This window comes from Staurois parvus, unplaced genomic scaffold (genome assembly GCF_062004578.1).
Source record: "Staurois parvus isolate SC_StPar_1 unplaced genomic scaffold, SC_StPar_1.0 ptg000509l, whole genome shotgun sequence".
NCBI classification, from domain to species: Eukaryota; Metazoa; Chordata; class Amphibia; order Anura; family Ranidae; genus Staurois; species Staurois parvus.
The window spans coordinates 136,149-161,759 of NW_028318305.1; the positions used below are offsets into that span (position 1 = coordinate 136,149).

Genomic DNA, 25,611 nt, shown 5'->3' on the forward strand with positions numbered 1-25,611 from the left:
AACAGGCCTGCGGACCATGTTATGTAGATAAATATTTCAATCATTATAGTGTATATTTAATAACGGGAGTTTCCCAGTCTCCCAGTCTCCGACAAAAGTGGTGGTGGCAGTAGAGGGTTAGTTGCGCAATTAACCCGACCCAGTAACAAGCGTATTCAGGCTGCAGGCACCGATTCTAGCCCATTAGCTGGACAATCGCTGTGCAGGGTGCAGCTGGGTGTGGCCTTGTTACGCGCGTCACACCGTGGTTTTAGATCGGCCGGTCCTTTGGTCACGAGTTTGGTGAGAAGGTCTGGGGTCTGACGCCACAGGCGTGACGTATTATTGTTGGTCACGGTCGTGCGATTGTCGCATGTTGGTGGCGGCGATCGTGACATATTGGCTGGCAGCGTACGTGGGATAATTGCATTAAGAGCTTCAGTGCAGTGTTAAAAATTGGCTCTGCACTGAAGGATTGTAACCTTTGTGGAAACAGTCCTTAGAAACAAGCTGTGCATATTTGTTATATATATATATATATATATATATATATATATATACAGTATATATATATATATATATGTATAAAGACATATAGCAACAGCTCCTTCCTTTTCCTACTTTCCTATTCTATCTTTGCTTGCAATTATGCCTGGTGTAGCAGAATACAAGAAAATGAGCAAAGGTGATTTGAAAGCTGAATGTGCCTCACGAGGATTGGACGTCGGTCGCAAAAATCGTGAAGATTTGATTAGTGATCTAGTGGAGTATGATATCCGAGCAGATCAGAACTCGGGGGAACTTGAAAATGGAGGGGTTCCCGTTACCCACATTGCCAGTGGCTCAGAGATGGCCTCACAGGATGGGCATACAGAGACTGACACTAGAAGATCACCAAATGTTAGCGTCACACCACCGCCTGAGTGCGCTAGCACCGTGGTGCCTGTAACCAGCAGAGGCTCTTCTCAGATGCAGGAAGCCCTGAAACGCCTCATGGAGACAGATCTTGAGGCATACCTGCGATTCCTTGAATGCCAGGCTGACAGAGAAACTGCGGAACGCCAAGCAGCGGCTGGCAGAGAAACTGTGGAACGCCGGGCTGAGAGAGAGGAACGCCAAGCTGAGAGAGAGGCGGTGCAGAGGGAAGCTGATTGTCGGCAGGAGCTGGAGATGGCAAGGCTCCAGCAGCAACCGGGTCAGAACCTTGGGTCCCTAGATCACAGGGACGCCACTCTTTCCGTGGGCGCAGCCAAGTTTCCAGTGATGGAAAAGGACAGTGACATTGACACGTACTTACTGTCCTTTGAAAAAACGTGCCGTCAGTACCATGTGCTCCAAGCTCAATGGGCTCGGTACCTGACACCAGGGCTACGAGGCAAGGCCTTGGACGTGTTTGTTGAATTGCCAGAGGGGCAAGATGATGATTATGAACTTTTAAAAGATCCCATCATCCGGAAGTACCAGATGACCCCGGATGTGTACCGCAAGTGGTTCAGGTCCATGCAGAAGGGACCTAGGGACTCTTACACGGATGTGGCAAGTCGCTTACGCACCACATTCCAACAGTGGACTAAGGGACTGAAAGCTGACTCCTATAAATCTTTGGAGGATCTCATGATCCGAGATCAACTCTTGCACATTTGCCCGGCAGGCGTCGGACAGTTCGTCTTGGAGAGGGAGCCAGCCTCTACTAAAGCTGCAGCAGATCTGGCAGATACCTTCGTCCACACGCGAGTGTCTGACCCTCGTAAGGCTCCTCCAAACAGCTGGAAAGGGGAGAAATCATCCCTAGCAACCTCTCCTACTTCGGTGAGTCAAGCTTCACCTCCGCCCACCCCTGCAGCGCTTGGAGCCAAGCCATTCCTGCCTGACACCCGCAGATGTTTTGCCTGTGGGAAAGCCGGACATGTTAGGATGCAGTGTCCTGAGCAGAAGCAGACGACATCATCTGGCCAGCCGGCCAGCAACTCTTCTTCTGTGCTGTTTGTTCGCAGGAAGATGCGGGTAACCCCCGCCAACTTGCAGCCCGTTACAGTGGGCAACCGGTCTGCAACTGGTTTCCGGGACACCGGGGCAGAAGTCACCTTGATCCGGCCAGAGCTGATTGAGCCAAGGAACCTCATCCCAGGAAAGTTCCTTACCCTCACAGGAGTTGGGGGGACCCGTTCATGCATTCCCTGTGCAAAGGTATTCCTAGATTGGGGTGCGGGGAGGGGGATGAGAGAGGTGGGGGTCTCAGATGAACTGCCCACACCTGTTTTGTTGGGTGCTGACCTAGGCACTCTTGTTTTGTATTATGCCCCTGCCGAGAAGACCCAGAAGGGCCCCCTGGAACTCTCTGGACAAGCCAAGGTACTGTGGGCAGATGTTGGGGTAATGTCTGGGCCACCGGTGGATGGACAGAGGGAGGAGGCTGGGAATGGTGTGGGGCTACAGGGTTCTCCATTAGCTGGAGAACGAGAAGAAATCCCCTTGCCTGGGGAGGTATCGAACTCATGTGTCATTGATATTATGAACGTGACTGTTGATAATGGGTGTAATGACAATGGGGATGATATTAACAATGTCAGCAACATTGATGGTAATGTCAGTGATAATGTCAGTAGTGTTGATGGTATGGTTGGTAATGCTAACAATGAGTATGATATTCATGATGAGACAACGGATGCATTTTCAGTGTTGGGGGTCACCCACGGTGCTGTACAGGGGGCTGAGGTACAATCTCTGGGGGCTGAGCAAAGGGATGGTCTGGATATGCCTGTCCCTTGCCCAGGCTCAAAAGATTGTGCCTCGACAAGTGCCCAGCCGTTGGCCTTGCATAGGACTAGGCAGCTGGCTGGGACTTGTAGTTCCACACTTCAGGCAGCCCTGAAAAGTGAGTCCCAAGGGACCTTCAAAGGTAAGCTAGCTGTGAGGTAAGCTAGCTGTGATAAGGCAGCTCTGGAAAGTCATTCATATGGAGATTTCAGCTTGTGGCTAGGACTGAGCCTCCCTGCTGGGAAGGGTAAACAAAAGCCTGACAGGAAGAATGGCCTACCCCCAGGGGGGTGGAAGCCTGAAAGCCTGTCAGTTAATCTACTTGTCAAGGTGTATCCACAGGCAGACAGACAGATGTCATAGGCAGGGGCAGCATGCCTGGATTACGAGTGGAAGGGGGGTTGATGCTTGGGTTACAGAGAGAGGGCTGCAGGGCCCAGACCCAATCACCCTTCCTTGGCACTCAGGTTCCGGAACTGCTGGCCAGGCCTCTGATAGATGGTGTCTGGATTCAGAAGGTGCAGGCTGACTGGGCCACAGAGACGAAGGGAATGGCACAATCAGGAATCCAGGGGTCAGCTAGAGTCTGGGCATCCCCAGTAGTCGCGGTCCTCAAGCAGGATACGATAACCAGGCTTTCTGAGGACCTTGGAAATCTGAGCACCATCCCTGTGGTTGTGGCCTGTCCCATGCCCAGGAGCCATGAGGTAATGGAGCATCCGGAAGGTGCCCGCTGTTTTGCCATCATGGACCTGAGCAAGGAGCATGGGCCACCATCTCTAACCCAGCAAGCTCAAGACGAGCCAGCCTTCGCTACCCCATGTGGCTTGCCTGAATCCACGGGAAAGATGGTTGGGGTTGAGAACGCGCCGACCGCCTCTCCAGCGGTAAGGAATGGCCCGCAATGCGGAGTGGACCTGGGTGCAGTTGCCCACTTTACGGGCCTCGCGGTGTTCGGCCCTGTCTGGGAAGAGCAACTTGGGCCCCTGTCACTAGTCAGGAACCAACTGTTAGCACCTAGTCTGACAGTGGAGAAGGGTAACTGTCAGAGGGGCATGTCAGTGGTTCAGTTTGGGAACCCACCGGTAAGAAGAGACCCCCAGAGGTCTGGGCATGGGGAGACTGAGGCAGCTGTGGCCTGGTCTGCTCCCCACGCCATAAAGCAGGTTACGTCGGTCGTGGGTGCAGCTGGCTACAGTAAGACGCCTGGATGCGATGATCATGGCTCAGCTGGACCTGTGACCGACCTAGCAGACGAGGAACTGGTGTCCTGGATGCTAGCAGGTAACGAGGACTGTCCATCTTGGATGAAGGTACCTGTGGACACCACTGGAAGGTCCAGAATTTGCCTATCCGGTTCCGGTGCACACGGACGCTACTATCTTCAGGCCAGATGTAGTCCTAAGCCTGAGGAGGAAGATAGGAGAGGGAAATCTCCTTCTCTACCTCGACAAGAAGCTATATATTAATATGTTCGCAAATGACACCCCTGAGCCGAAGTGTGTTGCGAACAGATAGGCACCCCGGCAGTTGCCACGGTATTCGGATCGCCACAGCCGACTGGTACCCACCCGTGACCACTCCCTTGGTCAGCACAGCAGTGTTGCTGGGGAGAACGGCTTCCTGTTCAGCCGGAATTCGGTTCTCCCGCAGTGCAGCGGTACCAGGACGACCCAAGAGGAACCTCTGGACAGAGGTCGGTTGCGTCAGGAGGGAACTTGTAGTTCCCTCCCTGGCAACCACCTGAGGGGGAGGTGTAGCAAACTTGCTTATCAGAGCTGGACGCAGATTTCCCCTTTTTTCTTTTATTAGAAGTATTCCTCAATCCTTCCTTCCCTACCCCCTCCCTTCCTGAGAGGCACAGGGACATGTGTGTGTTAGAAGTTGCTGTCAGGCTAGAACAGCAGGGATCCAGAGCTATAAAGCCCCCCCTTGAAGCCAGAGACTGGTTGTCCCACGGCCTGTGACATCTCACCCCTCCTAATTAAGATAAGATAGTTTTTTCCCCGGACTTGAAAGAAGTTGGAACCTCATAAAACCGACCAGCCAGGTGACAGGAGTTAATTGAACATTCCTCAGGTCAGCTGTCACCTATGTTTCATATCATGGATTATGAAGCTGTTAGTTTTAATTGAGAGTCCGCTGACGTCCTGCCCAAAACAGGGTATTGGCAGACTCAGAGCCACCCCCCCTTGCTGGGGGACTTTTAAAAAACACAGGCCGTAGGCCTAAAGAAGAGCTAGGCACATCTCCTGATCTTAACATCGTAACAGAGGAGATCAAAGACCCTTTCTGCTCTGCAACTTGGATCTGCTCACAAACCAAGGTGTATTGGCAAGTAACTTAATCCTTTAACTTCCTTTTTTATATCTCTTTGCTGTGCTGTGGGTCTTTATCTATATATAAATATATATCTTAGTTACAGATTTTTCTGTAATATTTTATTGCACCTGTTTGACTCTTTTAGTAATAAATCTTTCTTTCTGAAAGTGTTAAACTGTTTCTAAGCGCTCAATTGCAATTCACAAATTCCTGCCTTTGAAGAGACGCTACTGTTTGTTATAATCTCTGTATAACAGGCCTGCAGACCGTGTTATATAGATCAATATTTCAATCATTATAGTGTATATTTATTAACGGGAGTTTCCCAGTCTCCGACAAAAGTGGTGGTGGCAGTAGAGGGTTAGTTGCGTAATTAACCCAACCCAGTAACAAGCGCATTCAGGCTGCAGGCACCGATTGTAGCCCATTAGCTGGACAATCGCTGTGCAGGGTGCAGCTGGGTGTGGCCTAGTTACGTGCTTCACACCGTGGTTTTAGATCGGCCTGTCCTTTGGTCACGAGTTTGGTGAGAAGGTCTGGGGTCTGACACCGCAGGCATGACGTATTATTGTTGGTCGCGATCGTGTGATTGTCGCATGTTGGTGGCGGCGATCGTGCAGTCGTGACAGGCTGCATTTATGGTTAATGGGGAACTGTCAGAATATATTGAGATGCAGAATGGAACAAGACAGGGATGTCCTCTATCTCCATTGTTATATGTTTTGATGATATGCTGTTCTATGTAGGAAACCCAAGGATAACATTGCCAAATTTAATTAAATCTTTAAAAGAATATGGCGAGATGTCAAATTTAAAAATGAATCCAACTTAAACAGAGAGTTAAATATAAACCTTCTAAACAGAGAAATAAAAATGTTACAGGAGGAATTTCCCGTCGTCTGGAGAGAAATTAAAATATCTTGGTATAAAACTGACCATTTCTATAAAAAAAAATGTATATAGAATTAATTGTATACCACTATTAAATGAGATTAAAGATGAAATAAAGAAACCAGGATGGTGATTTCAGTCATGGATTGGATGGATAAATTTGATAAAAACTGTGATTGTTCCAAAAATCTTATAAATTCCAAATGATACCAATTAAACTACCTGAGGCATTCTTTAGCATAATTAAAAAAATCCTGACAAGATTTATTTGGAGGAATAAAAAGCCTAGAATTAGTTATGATAAGTAGAGACAAAGAGAATGGCGGTTTGGGAGTACCGACATAAAAAGATACTATAACTCAGTAATCCTGGCGAGAAATACTGGGGAGAATTTTCGATTGGACATATAATGCACAGGGGAAAAGTTGGGTAATAATAGAAAATACATTAAGTCACACAAATTTAAATAGAAATATTTGGTTACCTCCGCAATACCGTGGATTAGCAGATAACACAAGTTTGGTTACACGTAATGTCTTAAGAGTTTGGGATGTTATACATGTCTTGGAAATTCGCTTTCAACGAATTTTTCCGTGAGTACCCGCAGTTGGATGCACAGCAATCCCCCATAAAGCTGTGCGAACTTCGCTTACCGCGACTGCAGCTTAACTCCACGATTCCTGTGCCTCCAACTGGTGTGCAAAGGTTTAGCTCTTTTGAGATGTGGGGAAAATGGAGCTCCCGTGATCCAGGAATCATCAGACGATACTCCCAGGTTGGAGTTTGAATCCACTCTCTGCCTGGCTCTAACCCCAGACTCTTGTTTTATTCTTTTACAAAAAAACACACACACGCCCCCCCACACGGGGGTCAGGTCAATCCCCTCCCACAGAACAATGTATAGGGAATATCCATACACGAGAATGTACATCCTTCTTGGAGTGTAACGTTTCCTCTTATCTATACTGAAAACTAGTTAAACCAGTCCTCCCCCTCCCCCTGGTCCCATCATTTACATGTTATCAGCTCCTAGCAGTATGTACATTGTCTGTACAAGCATCCCCTAGATTAAACAGTGTCAGTCTGTATCTGAATGGGCCCGATATGATCTTTATTAAAACACATCCATCCAGATACAGTTCAGGTCGGTAGCGGCTTGTAGAGATATACATGAGCCTACACGCGGAGTTTGCACTGCCCGGCGCCTGGCCATACGAAGTCCATGTGGTACTATGCTGCTGATATGTGGGTACAGGCCCGCGGCCTACCGAATGCCGTGGTGGTATACACACCGGTCTATAAGCGCAGATCTGCCATCTCATCCATTACCGAGCTGAGTACTGTAATATATACATTGTAAATGCGCATGGCCTAATTGCAGCCTTCAGAGCTTTAATTAAGCCACAGGAGAGACATATGAATAACACTAATATATGACACATTTAAAGTCCAACCTGTAATAGAAAATTTCCATGACATACACAAGCAAATGGGGTTGGAATTTAATTCACTGTTAATGCCTCTTGGGAATACAGAGTTTTTCCCTCCAGGTAAAGAAAGCATTACAGGGAAGTGGATAAGGAAGAAAGATGTTCAATTAAGAGAGATAATGGATGGAGAGGAAATATGTTCACTTAAGGAACTGGAAAGCAAGAGGGAAATATTCAGGAGAATGGATGAATGGCGTTATTTTCAGTTGAAACATTTTTTAAGGAAACCTCCCAAAGCCACTAAGAAAAAAAGAGGATTGGAACCCCTTTGAGCACTTATTAGAAACACGAGGAGATGGGAAGCACGAGACTTCTAAACAGTTATAAGATCACCATTTATAGAAAAATTGGAAAGGGATTTAGGAGTAATAATTGATGAGAAAAAACAGAAGAAAATGTATGGATTAATTCACAGGAATGTAAATATGAAGGAGGTAGAAATGAATTATAAATGTTTGGCAAGATGGTATATCACACCGAATGTAGCACACAGGATAAGTGGGGATAATTCACCTTTGTGTTGGTGTGGATGTGGAGAAAGAGGCACAATGTTTCACTTGTGGTGGGAGTGTCATAAAATTCAGGAGTATTGGGGAGGTATAGTACATGTAATACAGGAAATACTGGAGGTTAATATCCCAAAGGAGCCAGAGATTTGCCTTCTCTATTGTTTTAATTTCTCAGTAAAAAAATCTAAAAAAAAAACTGGATTAGTGTACTACATAAATGCAGCGAAGAGCTTGATACCCAATTTTGGAGGGAACAACAGGCACCAAGAGTATAGGATTGGATAGAAAGGGTAGAGAAGATCTATAGATTAGAGGAACTTTACCATATGGGTGAAGATAGGATGGAGATTTTCCGTATAAGATGGGAAAGTGGGAGAAATTTAAAGGGTCAAATGTATACCTGGAATATATGTAATAAAGAAAAGAAGATATGGAGGATATTTGTAATATTAAAAAAGTAGTATTCTTCGAATAAGATCAATAGAATAAACAGGGAAGAACATAATCGGCTGTGTAGAAAGGGCTGGGGTGGTATAGGGTTTGGGGTAGGTGGGGTGGGTGGTGAAAGGGAGAAGGAAAGGAAAAAAAAGATACCAAGAGTAAAGTTAATATTTTGATATAATGCCAAATAAATATGAGTATTTAAGGCTACGTTCACACTAGCCTTGTGTGCAGGCGGCAGAGAGGCGTTTGGGAAGCGTTTTTACCGCTTCCCAAACGCCTCTGCCAACTCTGCACATTACAGCACATGGTGCTGTTCTAACAGGAGCGTTTGCGTCGCGTTGCGTCGCGGCAAAACGGACGCCTCTGGTCGAGTCAGGAGGCTTTGAAGCCTCCTATTCTCGTCTATGGTGCCGCTCCGCAAACGCCCGGCCGGCGTTTGCGGTGCGGTTGCGACGCGGTTGCGGGGCATTTGCGGAGCGGTAACACCACTCAAATGCATTATAGGCGTTTGTGGGGCGTTATTAATGCTCGGCAAACGCCTAGCAACCGCCGCTAAACCGCGCATGCGGCGTTTGCGGAGCGTTTGCCGAGCGTTAAAAACGCTCCGCAAACACCGGACCAACGCTTGCCAAACGCTATAGGGGCGTTTGGCAAGCGTTGGCAAAACAGCCTAGTGTGAACGAGCCCTTACTGTATGTTAATATGTATTTATTGGTTTTTGTATATGCAAAATGGTATAATGAAAATTTATAATAAAATATTTAAATAATTAAAAAAAAAAAACAGCTGAACTTAATTTGTGGTTAATCAGAGGCCCTTTAAATGATGGCAGGTGTGCACTGACTGTTATTTTACATGATTTTGAATGTGATTGCTTAATTCTGAACACAGCTACAAACCCAGGTATAAGAGGATGTGCTCACTTATGCAACCACATTATTTTAGTTTTTTATGTTTACTCCCCCCCCCCCCCCCCCACTAAAAGTTTTCAGTAGTTTTTCAATTGAGCTATACAGTTTATAGGTCACATTAAAGGTGGAAAAAGTTCTGAAATGATTTATCTACATCACAGTAACCTGACATTTTAACAGGGGTGTGTAAACATTTTATATCCACTGTATATGTAAACCTTCACCTTGTAAAACAACCAATACAAACATATGGAGAACTGACAATGCTGTGCTCTCCTGCCTAGCAGGGTCAGTGTTTGATTGGAAAGCTAGTAGTGACTGGGATTTCACATAAAGGAAGCAATATGAAGCAAACAGGATACTTTTTCATATAGTTACATGATATAACAGGTATATATCAGGAATATTTAGCTAGCTCTCTTAGCGTTGACACTGAAAGGGACTTGGTGAAGCAAGAGGGTCTTTTGGATAGAGGCATAGACACTATTATGAACAGCAGGAATCAGTCTGCTAATGCAATTTATGGTAAAATGAGGAAGAAATTATCAGTATGGAGGAAGGTTAGCAACTGCGTTAACAGTCCAGCAATCAATTCAGTTTTGTAGTTCCTGCATGATGCAGCTTAACAGCCAGTACACTGGAAGTTCAGGTAGCACCCTGTCATGTTTCTTGGAAATACGGTAAGCAGCGATACCTTTAGGTTACTTTCACATATGCGTTTTTGCTGTGCTTTTACTGCGCTTGCGGTGGGTTTTTTATAAAATGCTGCGTTTTCCATTTAATTCAATGGGGAGGAGCGTTTTGGGTGGGTTTTTTTATCTTACTTCACCAATAATGCAGCAAGGATTTAAAAAAAACGTAATGGACCTGCAATGGATCAGTGTAAGGAGTCCCATAGGATTACATAATCACACACTTTTTCTTCCACTTTTTTTAAATCCAAAAGCGGAAGAAAAATGGATCAGTGTGAAAGCAGCCTAAGTCAAAAGATTTCTGACTGCCCTCACTAGAAAAAAAAAAATCTCTGAAAATGAGATTCTCCATTTGGGACCTGGACACAGTGGCAGAACTGTATTGCACTGTATTCATGGAGAGTGTTTCTCTCTCTGTACCCATCCTTCTTGCCTAAGGTGGCGTGGAGCTTCACAGGTCACCAGAAATAATAATTCCTTCTTTCTGTGGGAACCCCAAAAACCTGAAGCAGATTTCAATAAATTACTAATGTCTCATTACACATATTGAACGTACTAAAGAATGGAGAAAGTCATCCAATTTAACCACTTGCCCTGCAGAAGATTTACCCCCCTTCCTGACCAGGCCAGTTTTTGCTATTCAGCACTGTACTACTTCAACTGGTAATTGTGCGCTCATGCAACGCTGTACCCAAAAGAAATTTTCTTTTTTTCACACAAATAGAACTTTCTTTTGGTGGTATTTGATCATCAATGGGTTTTAATATTTTTTGTGATATAAAAGAAAAAAGACCGAATATTTTTGATTACAAGAAATATCCAATAAACTCAAAATTTAGTCATACATTTAGGCCAAAATTCTGCTACATTTGGTAAAAAAAAATACCAATATATGTATATTAATTGGTTTGTGTGAAAGATATAGCATCTACAGACTATGGTATAGATACTGGAATTTACGCATCTTTTACTTTCTGACTGCCTGTCACATTTCTTGAGGTGCTAAAATGCCAGGGCAGTACAAATATCCCCCCCCAAAGTAACACCCCAAGGAATTTGCTGAGAGGCATGTTGAGTACATGGAAGATTTTATTTTTTTGCCACACATTCTGCTACTTCTCCCGAGTATGGGGGCACTACATGCAAGAGAATTTTTGGAACCTATCCACATACAAGCCCCCAAAATCAAATGACCACTTTCAGGCTTTCAAAGGGCGTATTTCCTTTTTTGGAAAGTAGACAATCCAAGGATTTTGATAAGAGACATAGTGAATATTTTGCAGATATAATTTTTGTCACAGGGTCTTGGAAAAAAGAAAAAATACATTTTTATGTTTTCTTTATTCATTTTCTATAAAACTTGTGGCAACAAAAAAGATCTGAAAAATGTGGAGTGTCTACTTTCCAAAAAGGGATAATTTGGGGGGGGGGGGGTGCTTCTACTATTCTGGCATTTCAGGGCCAACATTAGAAGCTTCTGCAACACATCACCCATTTTCCTAAACGGTTGAAAAACAAGCCTTTTCTGACACTTTTTGTTTACATGAAAAACCATTTTGTTTGCTAGAAAATTACGTTGATCCCCCAAACATTATCTATATTTTTTAAAGCAATGACCCTACAGAATACAATCAACAGTGGGTGTTGCAATTTTTTATTTCACACAGTATTTGCGCAGTGATTTTTTCAAATGCTAATTTTTTGGAAAAAAATACACTTTTTTGGATCTTAATGTATAAAAACACAATATATTGCCCAATTGTTTGATAAAATATAAAAGATGATGTTATGCCGAATAAATACCAAACATGACATTCCTTAAAATTGCACATGACCGTGCAACAGTGACCAACTATGTACATTTTTAATATCGATAGGCGACACTTTAAAAGCCTTTCCAGGTCACCACTCTATATTTACACAGGAGGTCTAGTGCTAGAATTACTGCCTTCGATCTGACACGGTGATACCTCATCAAATGCGTGGTACAATCTCTGTTTACATACCGACACGGGACCAATGCTTGCGTTTGCCTGAGCATGGTAAGAGGGGCGGAGGGTGATTTATTTAATTTTTATTGTTATCACAGGGAATGTTAATATGCCCTGTGATAGCAATAGGCAATGACAGGTATTCCTTTCTGAGAAATCTGGGGTCTATTAGACTCTAGATCTCTCCTCTGCCCTTGAAGCATCTCCCGCTTTCAGTTTCTTAGACCATAGAGATGATCGGAGCCATTCTGGTCTCCGATTAGCTATGTGGTCAGCCGTCTGAACTTCCGGCTGCATTCTTGGATTCCCTTGTAGGTTGGATGAGCCCAAAAAAGCCGTGGAAGGCGGCAGGAGGGGGACGTCCCTTCCTGCTGCTTGTAAAAATGATCCAGCAGCTATATAGTTTTTACATAAAAGCTGCTACTATTGGTTTTACATGAAAGCCAACCACCAGCTGAAAAAACCTATACCAGGATGATTCCTTTAGCTGCAGACATCATCCCGGTATAAGCACTCAAATTCCAGCGATGTACCAGTATGTTGCTGGACTTTGTTGGGCATATATGTAACAGCAGAGAACATGGGCATATGGTGAATTGGGGCTGTGGACCAATATGACCACAATTCATTCTTTTTTGTAATGCCCATGTTGAATTTTAGGCCCAAAAAAGTTTTAAATTCAGAAACCGTGATAGGTTTCCATGCGAATTGTCTGGCAAGAGTTGAATTTGGGTGGGCGGCAATGTATTGTGCGTATAAATTGCTTTGACCCACAATCAATTGATACAAATCTTCCATGAAAAACAGCGGAGGGGCTAAATGCTAGTGCTGGCAGCGAACGGGGCTGATCCTGCTAACACTACATTTTTGGGGACACTATACAAAGGAGGCACTAGTATAGTTCTGTTTATATTCAGTATATTGATCCGTACAAATACTATACTAGTAATACTGGTGATCAGCAACCTATAGCGTGGGTGCGATAGTGTGCGGGCAATCTAACGCTAGCTGACCCTGGCTGGGAGGGGAGCTTACAGTCCCTGACACTATCTGATGTCGCTAGTGGCAGTAATACAGTGATCAGTGAAAAATTCTATATACTGACACTGTACTAATAGCACTGTCTGGGTGATGGGGGGATCAAAGGGTTAATTGGGGCTATCAAAGAGTTAAATGTGCTATCTAACGTGTGTGTAAAATGTAGTGCTTTTACTCACAGTGTGGTGCTCTCTCTTCTCTCCCTGGACCAACAGGGAATTAGAAAGCAATGTACGTTTATGTCGCTTTGCCCAGAGCTGCTGCTTGCCCGCACAATATGGCGGCAAGTGGTTAAAAAAAAAAAAACCCTTAAAAATATTTCTTTTTTTAATTCTCAATACGGTCTTTTTCACTTTTTTTATTTTATTTTTGTAATACTTGTAATGCTTGCTTTGAACTGTCATGAAAGAGTTAAGTTCATGATTGTTCAATATAATAGTGATCTGTGATTGGCTAGAGCTGGTCACATGGTACAGAGTGCTGTGATTGGCCCCATGTATCATGTGAGAGCTGTGAGTCAATCACCGCTCACCAGGAAGAGAAGCAGAGCTGTTATGAATCAGATTGCTTCATAACAGTTTTGCTAACATTTTGATCATGTGGTCTCATAGCGATCACGTGATCAACAGATCCCATTCACTGGGATCTTCATTGTGCTGTGTCCAGTGAACACATCTGTCGTGGGTGGGGAGCTCTTTGTCTCCGCTGGGGCACGCAGCGCCTCCCCATGTTAGTACATCCAAAACTATGTACCCTGCGCCCCATTCACAAAGAAAAGTGCGATTCGCGCATGTATAGTAGAAACCTGGCTCTGAAGCTGCAAGGCTTTACTGCCTGCTTCCCTTAGTCAAGATGGTGGTGCCAGCAAACGACAGCCGATTGAAGCCAGCTCAGGGTGAAGACATTGCTGGATCCCTGGACAGGTAAGTGCCCTAATATTAAAAGTTGTCAGCTACAGTATTTGTAGCTGCTGACTTTTAAAGCGGAGTCCCACTCAAATTTGGAAGCTTTGCTTATTTGCCTCCTCCCCCCCTCCACTGCCATATTCGGCACCTTTTGGGGGGGAGGGGGGAGCGGATACCTGTTTTTGACAGGTACCCACTTCCGGCTCAGTTTGCCGTGGCGAAGTGAGCCGAAAGTTCGGCCCCCTCTTTCCCACAGTCTCCTGGGAACTTTCATAGGTCTCAGAAGACTGCTGGACCAATTAGGAGGCGCAGCGTGAGTCACGCATGCGCAGTGGGCACCAGGCTGTGAAGCCACAAGCTGTCACAGCCTGGTGCCCACAGTTGAGATGCCAGCGCCGTGGAGGGGAGAAGGGACGGTGCGGGTGAGAACATCGCTGGACTCTGGGACAAGTAAGTGTATATTTATTAAAAGTCAGCAGCTACAGTTTTTGTAGCTGCTGACTTTTAACAAACACAAAAACAGTTGAAACTCTGCTTTAAGTTTTTGGAGAGGGGCTGGATTTCCTCTTTAACTAGATTTCCAGGAATCTTCCAGGACAGAGCCAGTTTCTGCCTAATAGTAATATTCAGTTGTATTTTTAATGGTTAGTTTATGTATCTATGTGTAGGTTATGTTCATGCACTCAATTATTTTCTACTACTAATGGACTGATGGGGATAGGGTCTTTTTATAATGATGTTGACCATGTGTTTCCTGTGTAGGTAGGAGGGGGCACTCATTTTCCTTCTCTCTATCTCTGTCTATCCTGGAACATTCCGGGAAATCTAGTTAACAGGTAAATAACTCAATTTTTTATGCCCTAATATGTAACACATGCCTTTTAACCATATTGGCTTCCTATTGCAGAAATGTATAACTTTTTACATGTTGTTACTTTTTCATTTGTTGAATCATTGTAGCTTCAGGTTGGGTAATTGTTTTATTCTTTACGATTCTAGCACTTTTTTAAATTAGTGGAAGATTTCAAAAATTGGAAATGGCCACCTCCAGGGAGACGTCAGAGCGGATATTACTGGAACCATATAAGTATTTACTTCAGCTTCCAGGTACAGTTTTAGTATTACATCAAATCCAAAAAGCTTCTTACATGTTGCTCAACAGCATTAAAAATACTTTAAGACAAGTATAATAGCAGTAAGTTTGTGCATAATTATATTCAAACTTGTACCTGCATGAAAGTTTTTGATGCATTATATCCACCTCAATGCTGGACCCTTTCACCACCTTCCTGCCCAGGCCACTTTTAAGCTTTCAGCGCTGTTACAATTTGAATGCCAATTACTCAGTCATGCAGCACTGTACCCAAATTAAATTTTTATATTTTTTTACACCAATAGAGCTTTCTTTTAGTGGTATTTAATCCCCACTGTTTTTTTATTTTTTTTTATATATAAATGGAAAATTACCAAACATTTAAAAATAAAAAAACATTTTTCTTAGTTTGTTATAAAATTTAGCAAAAAAATCATCTTTTTTCATACACATAGGCCAAAATGTATTTTGCGAAATTTGTTTGGGAAATGGGATGTATATTCGAAATCTGATCAGTCCTGATTTTTGAGGCCCTAAAATGCCAGGGCAGTACAAATACCCCCCAGATGAGCCCTTTTTGGAATGTAGACAGTCCAAGGTAATTAACCGCTTGCCGCCCTGCCACTGTATATATACATGTGCAGGGCGGCACTGGGGCGCAAAAGCACGTTTTAAAACGTGCTCCGCGCTCCCGACGTTTTCGCGGGCAGGGGACGCGCTCCCGCCGACCCGCGGGTGACACCATTCGATCCCGGAGGGATCAATCATTAGATTTCAGCCAGTGATGTCTGGCTGAAATCAGATGATCGGTCCCTGACCTATCCTGTCCTGTGTTGACATTTACACAGGACAGGATATGATGTCATTCTTCTCTGCCTGGACACATTCCGTTCCAGACAGAGAAGAAGACACAGTAAACGTGAGTAAAACACTACACATTTACAGTTAGAACACACCTAGGTCACATTTAACCCAATGATCGCCCCCCCCCCCAGTTAAGCGATTTTTACTGATCACTGTATCAGTGTCGCTGTATCAGTGTCGCTTTAGCACCCCTCCCAGATAGCGCCAGATTGCCCGCCAGTACACCAGTAATCCAATTTAACCCCTTGATCGCCCCCCCCCCCCCAGTTAACCCCTTCACTGCCCTGTCACCAGTGTCATTGATTACAGTGAACAGATTTTTACTGATCACTGTATTAGTGTCTCTGGTGACTTCCGATAGTGTTAGCGCCCCTCCCAGATAGCGCCAGTTTGCCGCTAGTACACAAGTAATCACATTTGACCCCTTCATTGCCAGGAACACGCTTACTTGCACGCTAAACCTCCATTGCTAGTATAGTGTCTGATTGGATCAATATCTTTGATCAGATCAGCGCTATACCAGTGTTCACATTACTATAGTATCCCCAAAAACGCAGCGTTAGCAGGATCAGCCCCGACACCTGCCAGCACCTGCGTTTAGCCCCTACGCCCCCCCCCCTTCTCCCCCAGCAAGTGCAGTGTCAGTAGATAACTGTCACTTGATACATATTACACACAAAACCGCAGTGTTCACAGAATCAGGCCTGATCTCTGTTAGCACTTGTCGGTAAATTTTTTGTAGCGGTTCAAGCAGTCCCTGACAGCCAGGCGCTCTTTTTCCCATGAGTCGCACTAGGTACCTGTAAATTTAGTGGCCAAAATGTCCAAGCAAAGGTACTCTAGTGAAGAGGCCTATAGGATTCTGAGCATGTCAAGTGAGAGCGAAGGGGAAGACTCACTGGCAGAATCAGGCTCAGAATACGAACCTATAGACAGCAGCGGCACCCTGACAGATAGCTCAGACGACGAGGAAGAGGTCCCTGCTAAGATCAGGTGTACCCAATCCCATTCCCAGGTTGCTGAGGTGGTACAAATGCATGATGACTCTCATATGCAGCAGAGTGCCAGTACTAGTGCCGCACTTCCTTTTGGTGAACTGGCGAGCACCAGCGGCCTACTACATCCTGGTCGTATACATACCAGCACTGCAGTATCACTTGGTGACGTGGCGAGTCCCATAAGTGCAGTACAAGCTGGTGCGGTGGCGAGCACAAGTAGTGTCGCGCGGCCACCAAGAATTCGCAGACAGGCCTGTAGAGCCCCTAGTGTCCTTCCGGATGTGCTTGCAAATCCCGATTGGCAGCCCACAAATTCTGGAGCACACTTACTTCCCCCATTCGCTGCCCAACCCGGAATTCAGGTGGAAACAGCAAATTTAAATACTCCCCTTGATTTTTTTTAGCTGTTTTTCACAGAAGATCTTTATTCATTGATTGTGGATAAAAGCAATTTATATGCACGACAATATATCGCAGCCAACCCAAATTCATACCTTGCCAGACCATTCGCATGGAAACCCATTACAGTTTCCAAATTTAAAGTTTTTTTGGGCCTAACCCTCAACATGGGCATTAATAATAAAAATCAATTGCGGTTGTATTGGTCCACAGACCCGCTTGTTCACATGTCCGTGTTCTCTGCTGCCATGGCCAGGCATAGATATGAGACGATAATGCATTTTATGCACTTCTACGACAACACACTCAGTCGTCCTCGGGGTGACCCTGAATTTGACCGGCTCCGCAAAATTTGGCCCCTCGTAAATCACTTTAACCAAAAATTTGCAGATGTGTATACGCCCCATAAAAACAACTGCATTGATGAGTCCCTCATTCAATATTCTGGCCGCCTACTAATCAAACAATATCTCCCCAGCAAGCGTGCCAGATATGGGATCAAGATGTATAAGACCTGTGAGAGGGTAACAGGCTATACATATAAGTTTCGGATTTACGAGGGAAAAGATAGTCACTTGGAGCCCCCCGGATGCCCAGACTACATGGGGAGCAGTGGCAAGATAGTTTGGGACTTGGCGTCATCCTTTTTCCATATGGGGTACCACTTATACGTGGACAATTTTTATTCAAGCGTGCCACTATTTAGACATTTGTTCAATCTGGGAATTTGCGCATGTGGCACTTAAAAAGGGGGAAAAAGCCTGCTTGAGAAATGAAGAATTGCTCGCAGTGAAGTGGAAGGACAAACGGGATGTTTACCTTCCATTCACGCAGATACGACCGTCCAAATTACCACGGCAGCGGGTGTTGTTGAGAAGCCCCTCTGTGTCCACGATTATAACCTTAACATGGGAGGGGTGGACTTCAACGACCAGATGATGAAGCCGTACTTAGTTTCCCAAAAAGCCAGATGCTGGTACATAAAAGTGTCTGTTTATTTATTTCAATTGGCTGTATATAACGCTTTTGTTCTCTATAAAGCAACTGGACATAGTGGATCATACCTAAATTTCCAGTTAGAGTTCAACAGGGCCCTTTTGTATCCAGAAGGTGCTGTGCCCCAAACCCCTATCCCAGATGCAGTTAGCCGTCTGCATGAGAGACATTTTCCCGATACCATTCCTGGTACCCCAACCCAAAGAAGACCCCAAAAAAGATGTCGTGTCTGCAGCAAATGTGGAATTAGGCGTGACAGCCGCTATTGTTGTCCCTCCTGTCCTGGCCAACCTGGCTTCTGCGTCAAGCCCTGCTTCCGCCTCTAACATACACTAGTTGACTATTAGTATAGGGTACAGCACGGCACAGATCAGGGCACATTTACACAGGGTCTCAAAAGATGTTAGGTAGTCAGGAAACTGGCTATTGCATTTGGAGAGACCCTACCAGCTGTTTTAAAAATGTTTAAAGTTTGAAAAAAAAAAGTAAAAAAAAAAAAAAATTAAAAATACAAATCCCCCCCAAAAAAAAAAAAATGTAAAAACCAAAAATAGTTATGATTTTTTTTGTTGTCATTTTTGTGATTGTTCTACTTTTACTGTTTTATTGTTACTGTTTTATTGTTAACCATTTCTGTTTGCAGGAATGCTTTCAGCTGCAGCACTGACCTGTTTATTCTGACAGCAACAGGAACTTGCTCTCAGAATAGACATAAGTCAGCGTGGGCAGCGCTGTTGGATGAGATTTTTCATCCGCAGTTAAAAAAAAGAGAATATATGCCAAAGCATGGGGGCCTGGGGTGGCCAGTGAGTGGATGGCCCCTATGCTTCGGCATATATATTTTATATTTGCTGGCACATTTCATGTGTTCCCACCATTAGAAGTGGGTGGATGCAGGGAGGTTTCTAATGGTGGGCATACCACCACACACTTTTCCTTGCAGAGATATTTCAATTATAAAGTTGTTTTATTGAGTTTATGTTTTATTGTTAACCATTGTTGATTTCTTTTCAGGAATGTCAAACTGCAGCACTGACCTGTTTATTCTGACAGCAACAGGGTCTTGCTTTCAGAATAGACATAAGTAGGTGTGTGCAGTGCTGACGGATGAAAATTTTCAGCCGCAGTTAAAAAAAAAGAGAATATATGCCAAAGCATGGGGGCCTGGGGTGGCCAGTGGGTGGATGGCCCCTATGCTTCGGCATATATATTTTATATTTGTTGGCACATTTCATGTGTGCCCACCATTAGAAGTGGGTGGATGTAGGGAGGTTTCTAATGGTGGGCATACCACACACTTTTTCTGGCAGAGATTTCTTCTCTTTTTTTTTCATTCAGCCCACAGGCTGCATAAAGAAAAAAAGAACATAGCATATACACCCAACAAGGACCAGCGACGTACTGGTACATCACTGGACTTTGAATGGTTATACCAGGGTGATAGCTGCAGGCATCATCCTGGTATCATTTTTTTCAGCCGGCAATGGGCTTTCATGTAAAAGCATTCCTAGTGGTTAATTAGCTGCAGGATTGCCTTTACAAGCAGCGAGAGAAAATGCCCCCCCCTCCTCCTCCCTGAGATAGCATTAAAAGTGATTAAAAAAAAAAATTAAAGGGACAGTGTAAAAATAATTAAATAAATCAGAAAGAAAGAAAAAAAGGACCCTCGCCCATCTGCGCACGCGCACACCTGCGGTCGTGAGTGTTGACCCTGTGCCAGTATGGAAACAGCGATTGCACCATGCATGTGAGGTATCGCCATGAACGTCAGATCAAGGGCAGTAATTATAGCTCTAGACCTCCTCTGTAAATCTAAAATGGTAGCTTGTAAAGGCTTTTAAAGCGTTGCCTATAGATATTATAAATGTATGCAGTTTGTCACCATTGCACAGGGCATGTGTAATTTTAAAGCATGTCATGTTTGGTATCTATTTACTCAGCATAGCATCATCTTTTATATCATACCAAATAATTGGCCAATATATTGTGTTTTTGTGCATTAAAATTTAAAAAAAGAGTATATTTTGCAAAAAAATTGCGTTTGAAAAATCGCTGTGTAATATGTGAGATAAAAAATTGCACCACCCACCATTTTATTTACTAGGGTGTCTGCTCTAAAAAAATATATGTTTGGGGGTTCACTTTAATTTTCTAGCAAAAATACTGATTTTTTTTAATGTGAACAAAAAGTGTCAGAAAAGGCTTGGTCTTCAGGTGGTTAGAAGAGTGAGTGATGTGTGGCATAAACTTCTAATGCTGGGCATAAAATGCCCCCACCCCTCAAAATGACCCCTTTTTGGAAAGTAGACACCCCAAACTATTTGCTGAGAGGCATGTTGAATCAATAGAAGAATTTATTTTTTTCCCACAAGTTTTTGGAAAATGACAAAAAAAACAAAAATTACACAAAACTGTCATTGAAATAATTTATTGCTCACACAAGCCATATGTATATGTGGAATTACTCCCCAAAATACATTCTGCTACTTCTCCCGAGTATGGGGGTACCACATATGAGAGACTTTTTGGCAGTCTAGTACAGGACCCCAAAATCCAATAAGCACCTTCAGGCTTTTAAAGGGCTTTATTTCCTCATTACACTTCCTGACTACCTATCACAGTTTCGGAGGCCCTGGAATGCCAGAATAGCACCAAACCCCCCCAAATGACCCCTTTTTGGAAAGTAGATACCCAAAGAAATTTGATAAGAAGCATGGTAAGTATTTTGAAGATCTCATTTGTTGCCACAAGTTTTTGGAAAATGAAGAAAGAAAACAAAAACATATTTTTTCTTTTCTTTTTTATATTTCAAAACCTTGTGAGAAAAAATGAGATCTGCAAAATACTTACCATGCCTCTTTTTAAATTCCTTGGAGTGTCTACTTTCCAAAAAGGGGTCCTTTGGGGGGGTTTGGTGCAATCCTGGCATTTCAGGGCCTCCGAAACTGTGATAGGTAGCGGGGAAGTGAAATGAAGAAGTTACGCACCTTCAGGCTTTCAAAGTGGTCATTGGATTTCAGGCTCCTGTATGTGGCTAGGCTCCCAAAAAGTGTCACACGTGTGGTATCCTCATACTCGGTAGACGTAGCAGAATGTATTTTGGGGTGTAATTCCACACATACCCATGGCTTGTGCAAGAAATAAATCATTTAAATGACAATTTTGTGTAAAAAAAAAAAAAAAAATGTTTTTGTCATTTTCCAGAAACTTGTGGAAAAAAAATAAATCTTCCATGGACACAATGGCCCTGATTCACTAAGATGTGAGTGTAATAGCAGAGACTGACCATTCAGGCAGACTCCGGTCAATCAATCAGTGGTCTGACCAGCGTCTAGCAAGCTCATTAACGAGCGTCTACTGACTACTTTGCCATTAGTGAATGAGGTATCCTGTCTGGCACATTTTTAGGTGCAATACCGGATATATTCGCTAGATGGCGCACAAGCGCGGGCTTTATTAACATTGGCGTTTTTCTGATAGAAAATTCTAATACAGCTGTACTATTACATTCTGAAAATTCTCTTTTGCTATTTTTTTTTTTTGCTGTTTCTCCAAAATGATCAGGAAAGTATTGCATTTACTAATGAATGTCATACATTCTATTTTCAAATGTTAAACATTTTCACACTTATATCTCAAATAATTTATATACTTCTAATTTCCCAATATAGTTATATATCTTCATTCTCTTTAATCACATAACTATTCTATGTTAAAGACAAGTGCAGCGCTATAAATGCATGTGATCAATAATGAACGCATGTAAAAACCAAAAAGTGTAAAGAATTGCAATAATGATGTAAACTGGTAAATCGTGCTAAAATAAGTTCATATAATTATTCCTGAATAATGGAATGTCCTTGGTGTGAGAGTACCAACTCAGAGAGTGCCTATGAATGGCACATGTGTTCTCTCCGTGACGGACAGTAGTGCATGAACTCGTGAAAGGTAAACCACCCTTGGGACTGGTCTACACTCACCAGAACAAAAGTATTAATGTGCATGGGTTATACACATCGCACATCTGGGGGTGCAGCGGTATGCTGGCAGCTATGGGTTAGTCATCCAGCTCCATCCATCCATCCATCAGGGTGGGTGCCCAAATGGTCCTGGGGAAGAATTAGCTCAGCCACAGGAGCCAGAAAGGTGCTCAATAGTGTAGTACACTGTCACAGGGGTGGATGACCTTTCACGAGTTCATGCACTACTGTTCGTGGTTATATTTATCTTGTGTAAGACCATTTTACTAGTCTATATCATTTGACCAGCGCTCGCTTTATCATTTTTAAACAATGTAACTATTCTACATTATAACTCAAACTGTGTTTCCCACAGTGGTTTAGTGGTTAGAGCTCAGAACTTACAGCACTTGGGTCATGGGTTCTAATCCCAGTCTTGGCAACATCCCAAAAAAATGGAGATCAATTTTCTGGGTTGTGGCAGGAATATTGATCAATCAATTATGATTTTGCCTAATGACTAGAAAGTGGATGAATGTTACTTGCGTACTGTTCTTCTGCCAATTAGGTCATATGCAAGTTTCATGCCGTGTATATTTCATTGTAACTTTTTTCTCTTTTAAATCTGTCTCCTTATACAACTTGACCCCCTCCCCCACCCCATCATCACCTGTCCCATATGCAAATCTATGGATCACCGCCCCACTCTTTAACTATCTATTTACTGATCAAGTGAATGTGTCTCATTTTCTATCAGCTACAGCTCAGATCTCACATTATTATACAATTGCTGATTGTATCTCACCACTAGTCTGATTGAATTCACAATTCCTGGTCAGTCCTGTTCCCTGACCTCTAATAACCTTTAGGGCCAGTTCACACTACATGTGTTTCAGTTGCTTTTTCAGCATCACAAACGCACAGAAAGAAGGTTATATGGTTGTCAATGTCATAGTTCACATCAGCGCTTGCATTTTCAATGCATTGCAGGTGCTGTAAACAAAGTTGACCACGCTGCATTGTTTCTGCACAGAACTGTACTGGAACACATTGAAACGTCCTTGAATGTACTAAAACGCACATGTCCCTAACTACATTGAATACAAAGAAAATAGAAAAAAATAAGTGGAAGGGATACAAAAATGCAATGTAAACATGTCCAAAACGCATCCAAAATGTACTGGAACACACTAAACATGCATGCCAAAAGGGCATGAAAAAAACCCATCAGGAACACATCTAGACTGTTTCTATAGTGTGAACCAGCCCTTAGGACTTGTTCACACCATTGGTGGTGCAGAAACGCATGCAAGAACACACATTTTCCAGCACAGCAAAGAAATGCAATGCCCTGTGTAGATGTGCGCAGGTACCATGATGAAAACGTTGTTGCACCTACACACGTCTATTAAAAACAGCCCCATTCACAGCCACAAATACGCATGGCACCACACTACTGTGCGGTTAGGTGCGACACACTTGGAAAATAACATAAAAATAAGCCAACATGGCTAAAACATATCTTGAAAATATGGGGACTCTGATATCCGGCGACAGTCCGTTCACGAACGAGAAGCAATTCTGCACCCCTAAAACCAACATAGAGGAAAGGGATGGTCAAATTGCTGTGCTGCTTCCAAACCACCTCTGGCATGCCAGGGTCATTATGCAGGTCCTCGATGCCAGTTCTTGCCTGCGGCCACAAAATATCCACTGGCCACAAGTGAAGGTGAGTGGAGGACGTGAAGGTGGATTTCTACCAGCTTCAACCGCAAGCAGTACCACTCCTGAAAAATGAGAGCAAATAATCATTAACACGTCATCATGACAGTCAATTCTCAGTGCAGGCTATCTAGAGTGTCTTTCCTTTTTAACCATTTCAAGAGTTCAAGGAAACATTCTTGGAGCATCTACTGTGTTTGGAAAGGCCAAAGGTCCCCCCCTCCCCCAGGCACACTAATGCTTATGCAGGCCATAGACGGGGAGAAAAACAGCCGATTTTTCTTTTAAAAAATGAAAAATCGGTTGTTCAAGCGGCCGACGTTACCAGCAATGGTAAAAAAAAAATCGGCCGATTTTCATCCCGTCTACAGCCGGCAAAAAGTGTCCCTGCAGAGAGCTCCGCTATTTCTTTGACAGTTCTTTGACATTTATAGCGGTTGCAACAATGTATTTGTATCCATTTCGGATACAGATGTTTTTATTCGTAAACAAATAGATACAATGTTGCAACCGCTGTAAATGTCAAGGAACTGTCAAAGAAATAGCGGAGCTCTCTGCAGGGACACTTTTTGCCATACTGGAATTCCTCTCATTTTTCATCCTTCTTCTTCCTCTTCTTCTTCTTCCTCTTCTTCTTCATCATCATCCTCTTCTTCCTCTTCATCATCTTCTTCTTCTTCTTCATCATCATCCTCTTCTTCATCATCTTCATCATCATCATCCTCTTCTTCTTTTTCTTCTTTTTGTCTTCCTCTTGCAGGTCACTGCTCATGTGCAGATTTTTTATCAGTAAAAAAATCGGCCGATTTGCCCATCATTGCCGCGAAAATCGGCCGATCGGCAAATTCGGCCGTTTTTTTCCAACTTTACCGAAAAAAAAAATCTGCCAAAATACCGAATAACGGCCGAACAAATAGCCCACCAACGATCCGAAAATCAGCCGATTTTATTTTCGGCCGAAAAATCGGCCGATTTTCGACCCATCTATGGCCTGCATAAGATATGGTGTGGCCCTAGGGTCAATGTGTGTTTAGAATACTTCCAAAATGCACATACAAAAACACTCCATCCAAATGCATGTTGCATTTCTATAGCATGTTAAACAGAAGAAAAATGCACTTACATAATGTTAACATGCGCAAGTAAAAATAGACAAAATCCACATCCTTTTATTCTGGCTTCACATACATGCATTGTGGTCTAACACTGCACTCCTGGGCAAATCACATGCAATTTGTGTGCGTTGCAATTAGAGACAAACATTTTGCACACCTCAAATTGCACCGCATCCGGGCCAAAAATGTGCAGGACCCTTTTTCAGGGTATGCACATGGGTGTGAATAGGCATGCCATCCAATTTGGCAAATCACAATACGCTTTGTGTACCAATATTGGTGTGTTGGTAACTTCACCTAGAAAGCCGCAGCAGGTGGCATGAAGGGGTTGCGGTTGTGATGCGGTGCAGCGCTTGCACAGAAAACACTGCAAATTTCACATCGCATCTGTGTGACACCAGAATGTGCCAATATGTGGCTTGACAAAGCACAGTGGTCAGTGCAGATTATTTTCAATCCATGTTTTTTTACACTTTTCATTCACTGGTTTAACTCAGGTGATCGTTAATCACAATTATCTCCGGAGATCACATGCA

General features: G+C 43.5%; 1 protein-coding gene across 6 annotated transcripts in view; it reads left to right on the forward strand.

Annotated features, from left to right (window-relative positions):
• The window catches only part of GGPS1 (geranylgeranyl diphosphate synthase 1), a 227,267-nt gene that overhangs the window by 100,000 nt on the left and 101,656 nt on the right, over positions 1-25,611 (forward strand). For 3 of the 6 annotated variants that reach the window (XM_089690003.1, XM_089690007.1, XM_089690004.1), the window contains one exon: positions 14,929-15,036. The exons of 2 other annotated variants lie outside the window; for them this stretch is intronic. In XM_089690003.1, the coding sequence (XP_089546129.1) occupies positions 14,967-15,036 (70 nt within the window). In that variant the 5' untranslated portion in view covers positions 14,929-14,966. Of the gene's footprint in view, positions 1-14,745; positions 14,766-14,928; positions 15,037-25,611 lie in introns of those variants that run through there. One more of the 6 variants, XM_089690005.1, reaches the window with a different exon arrangement.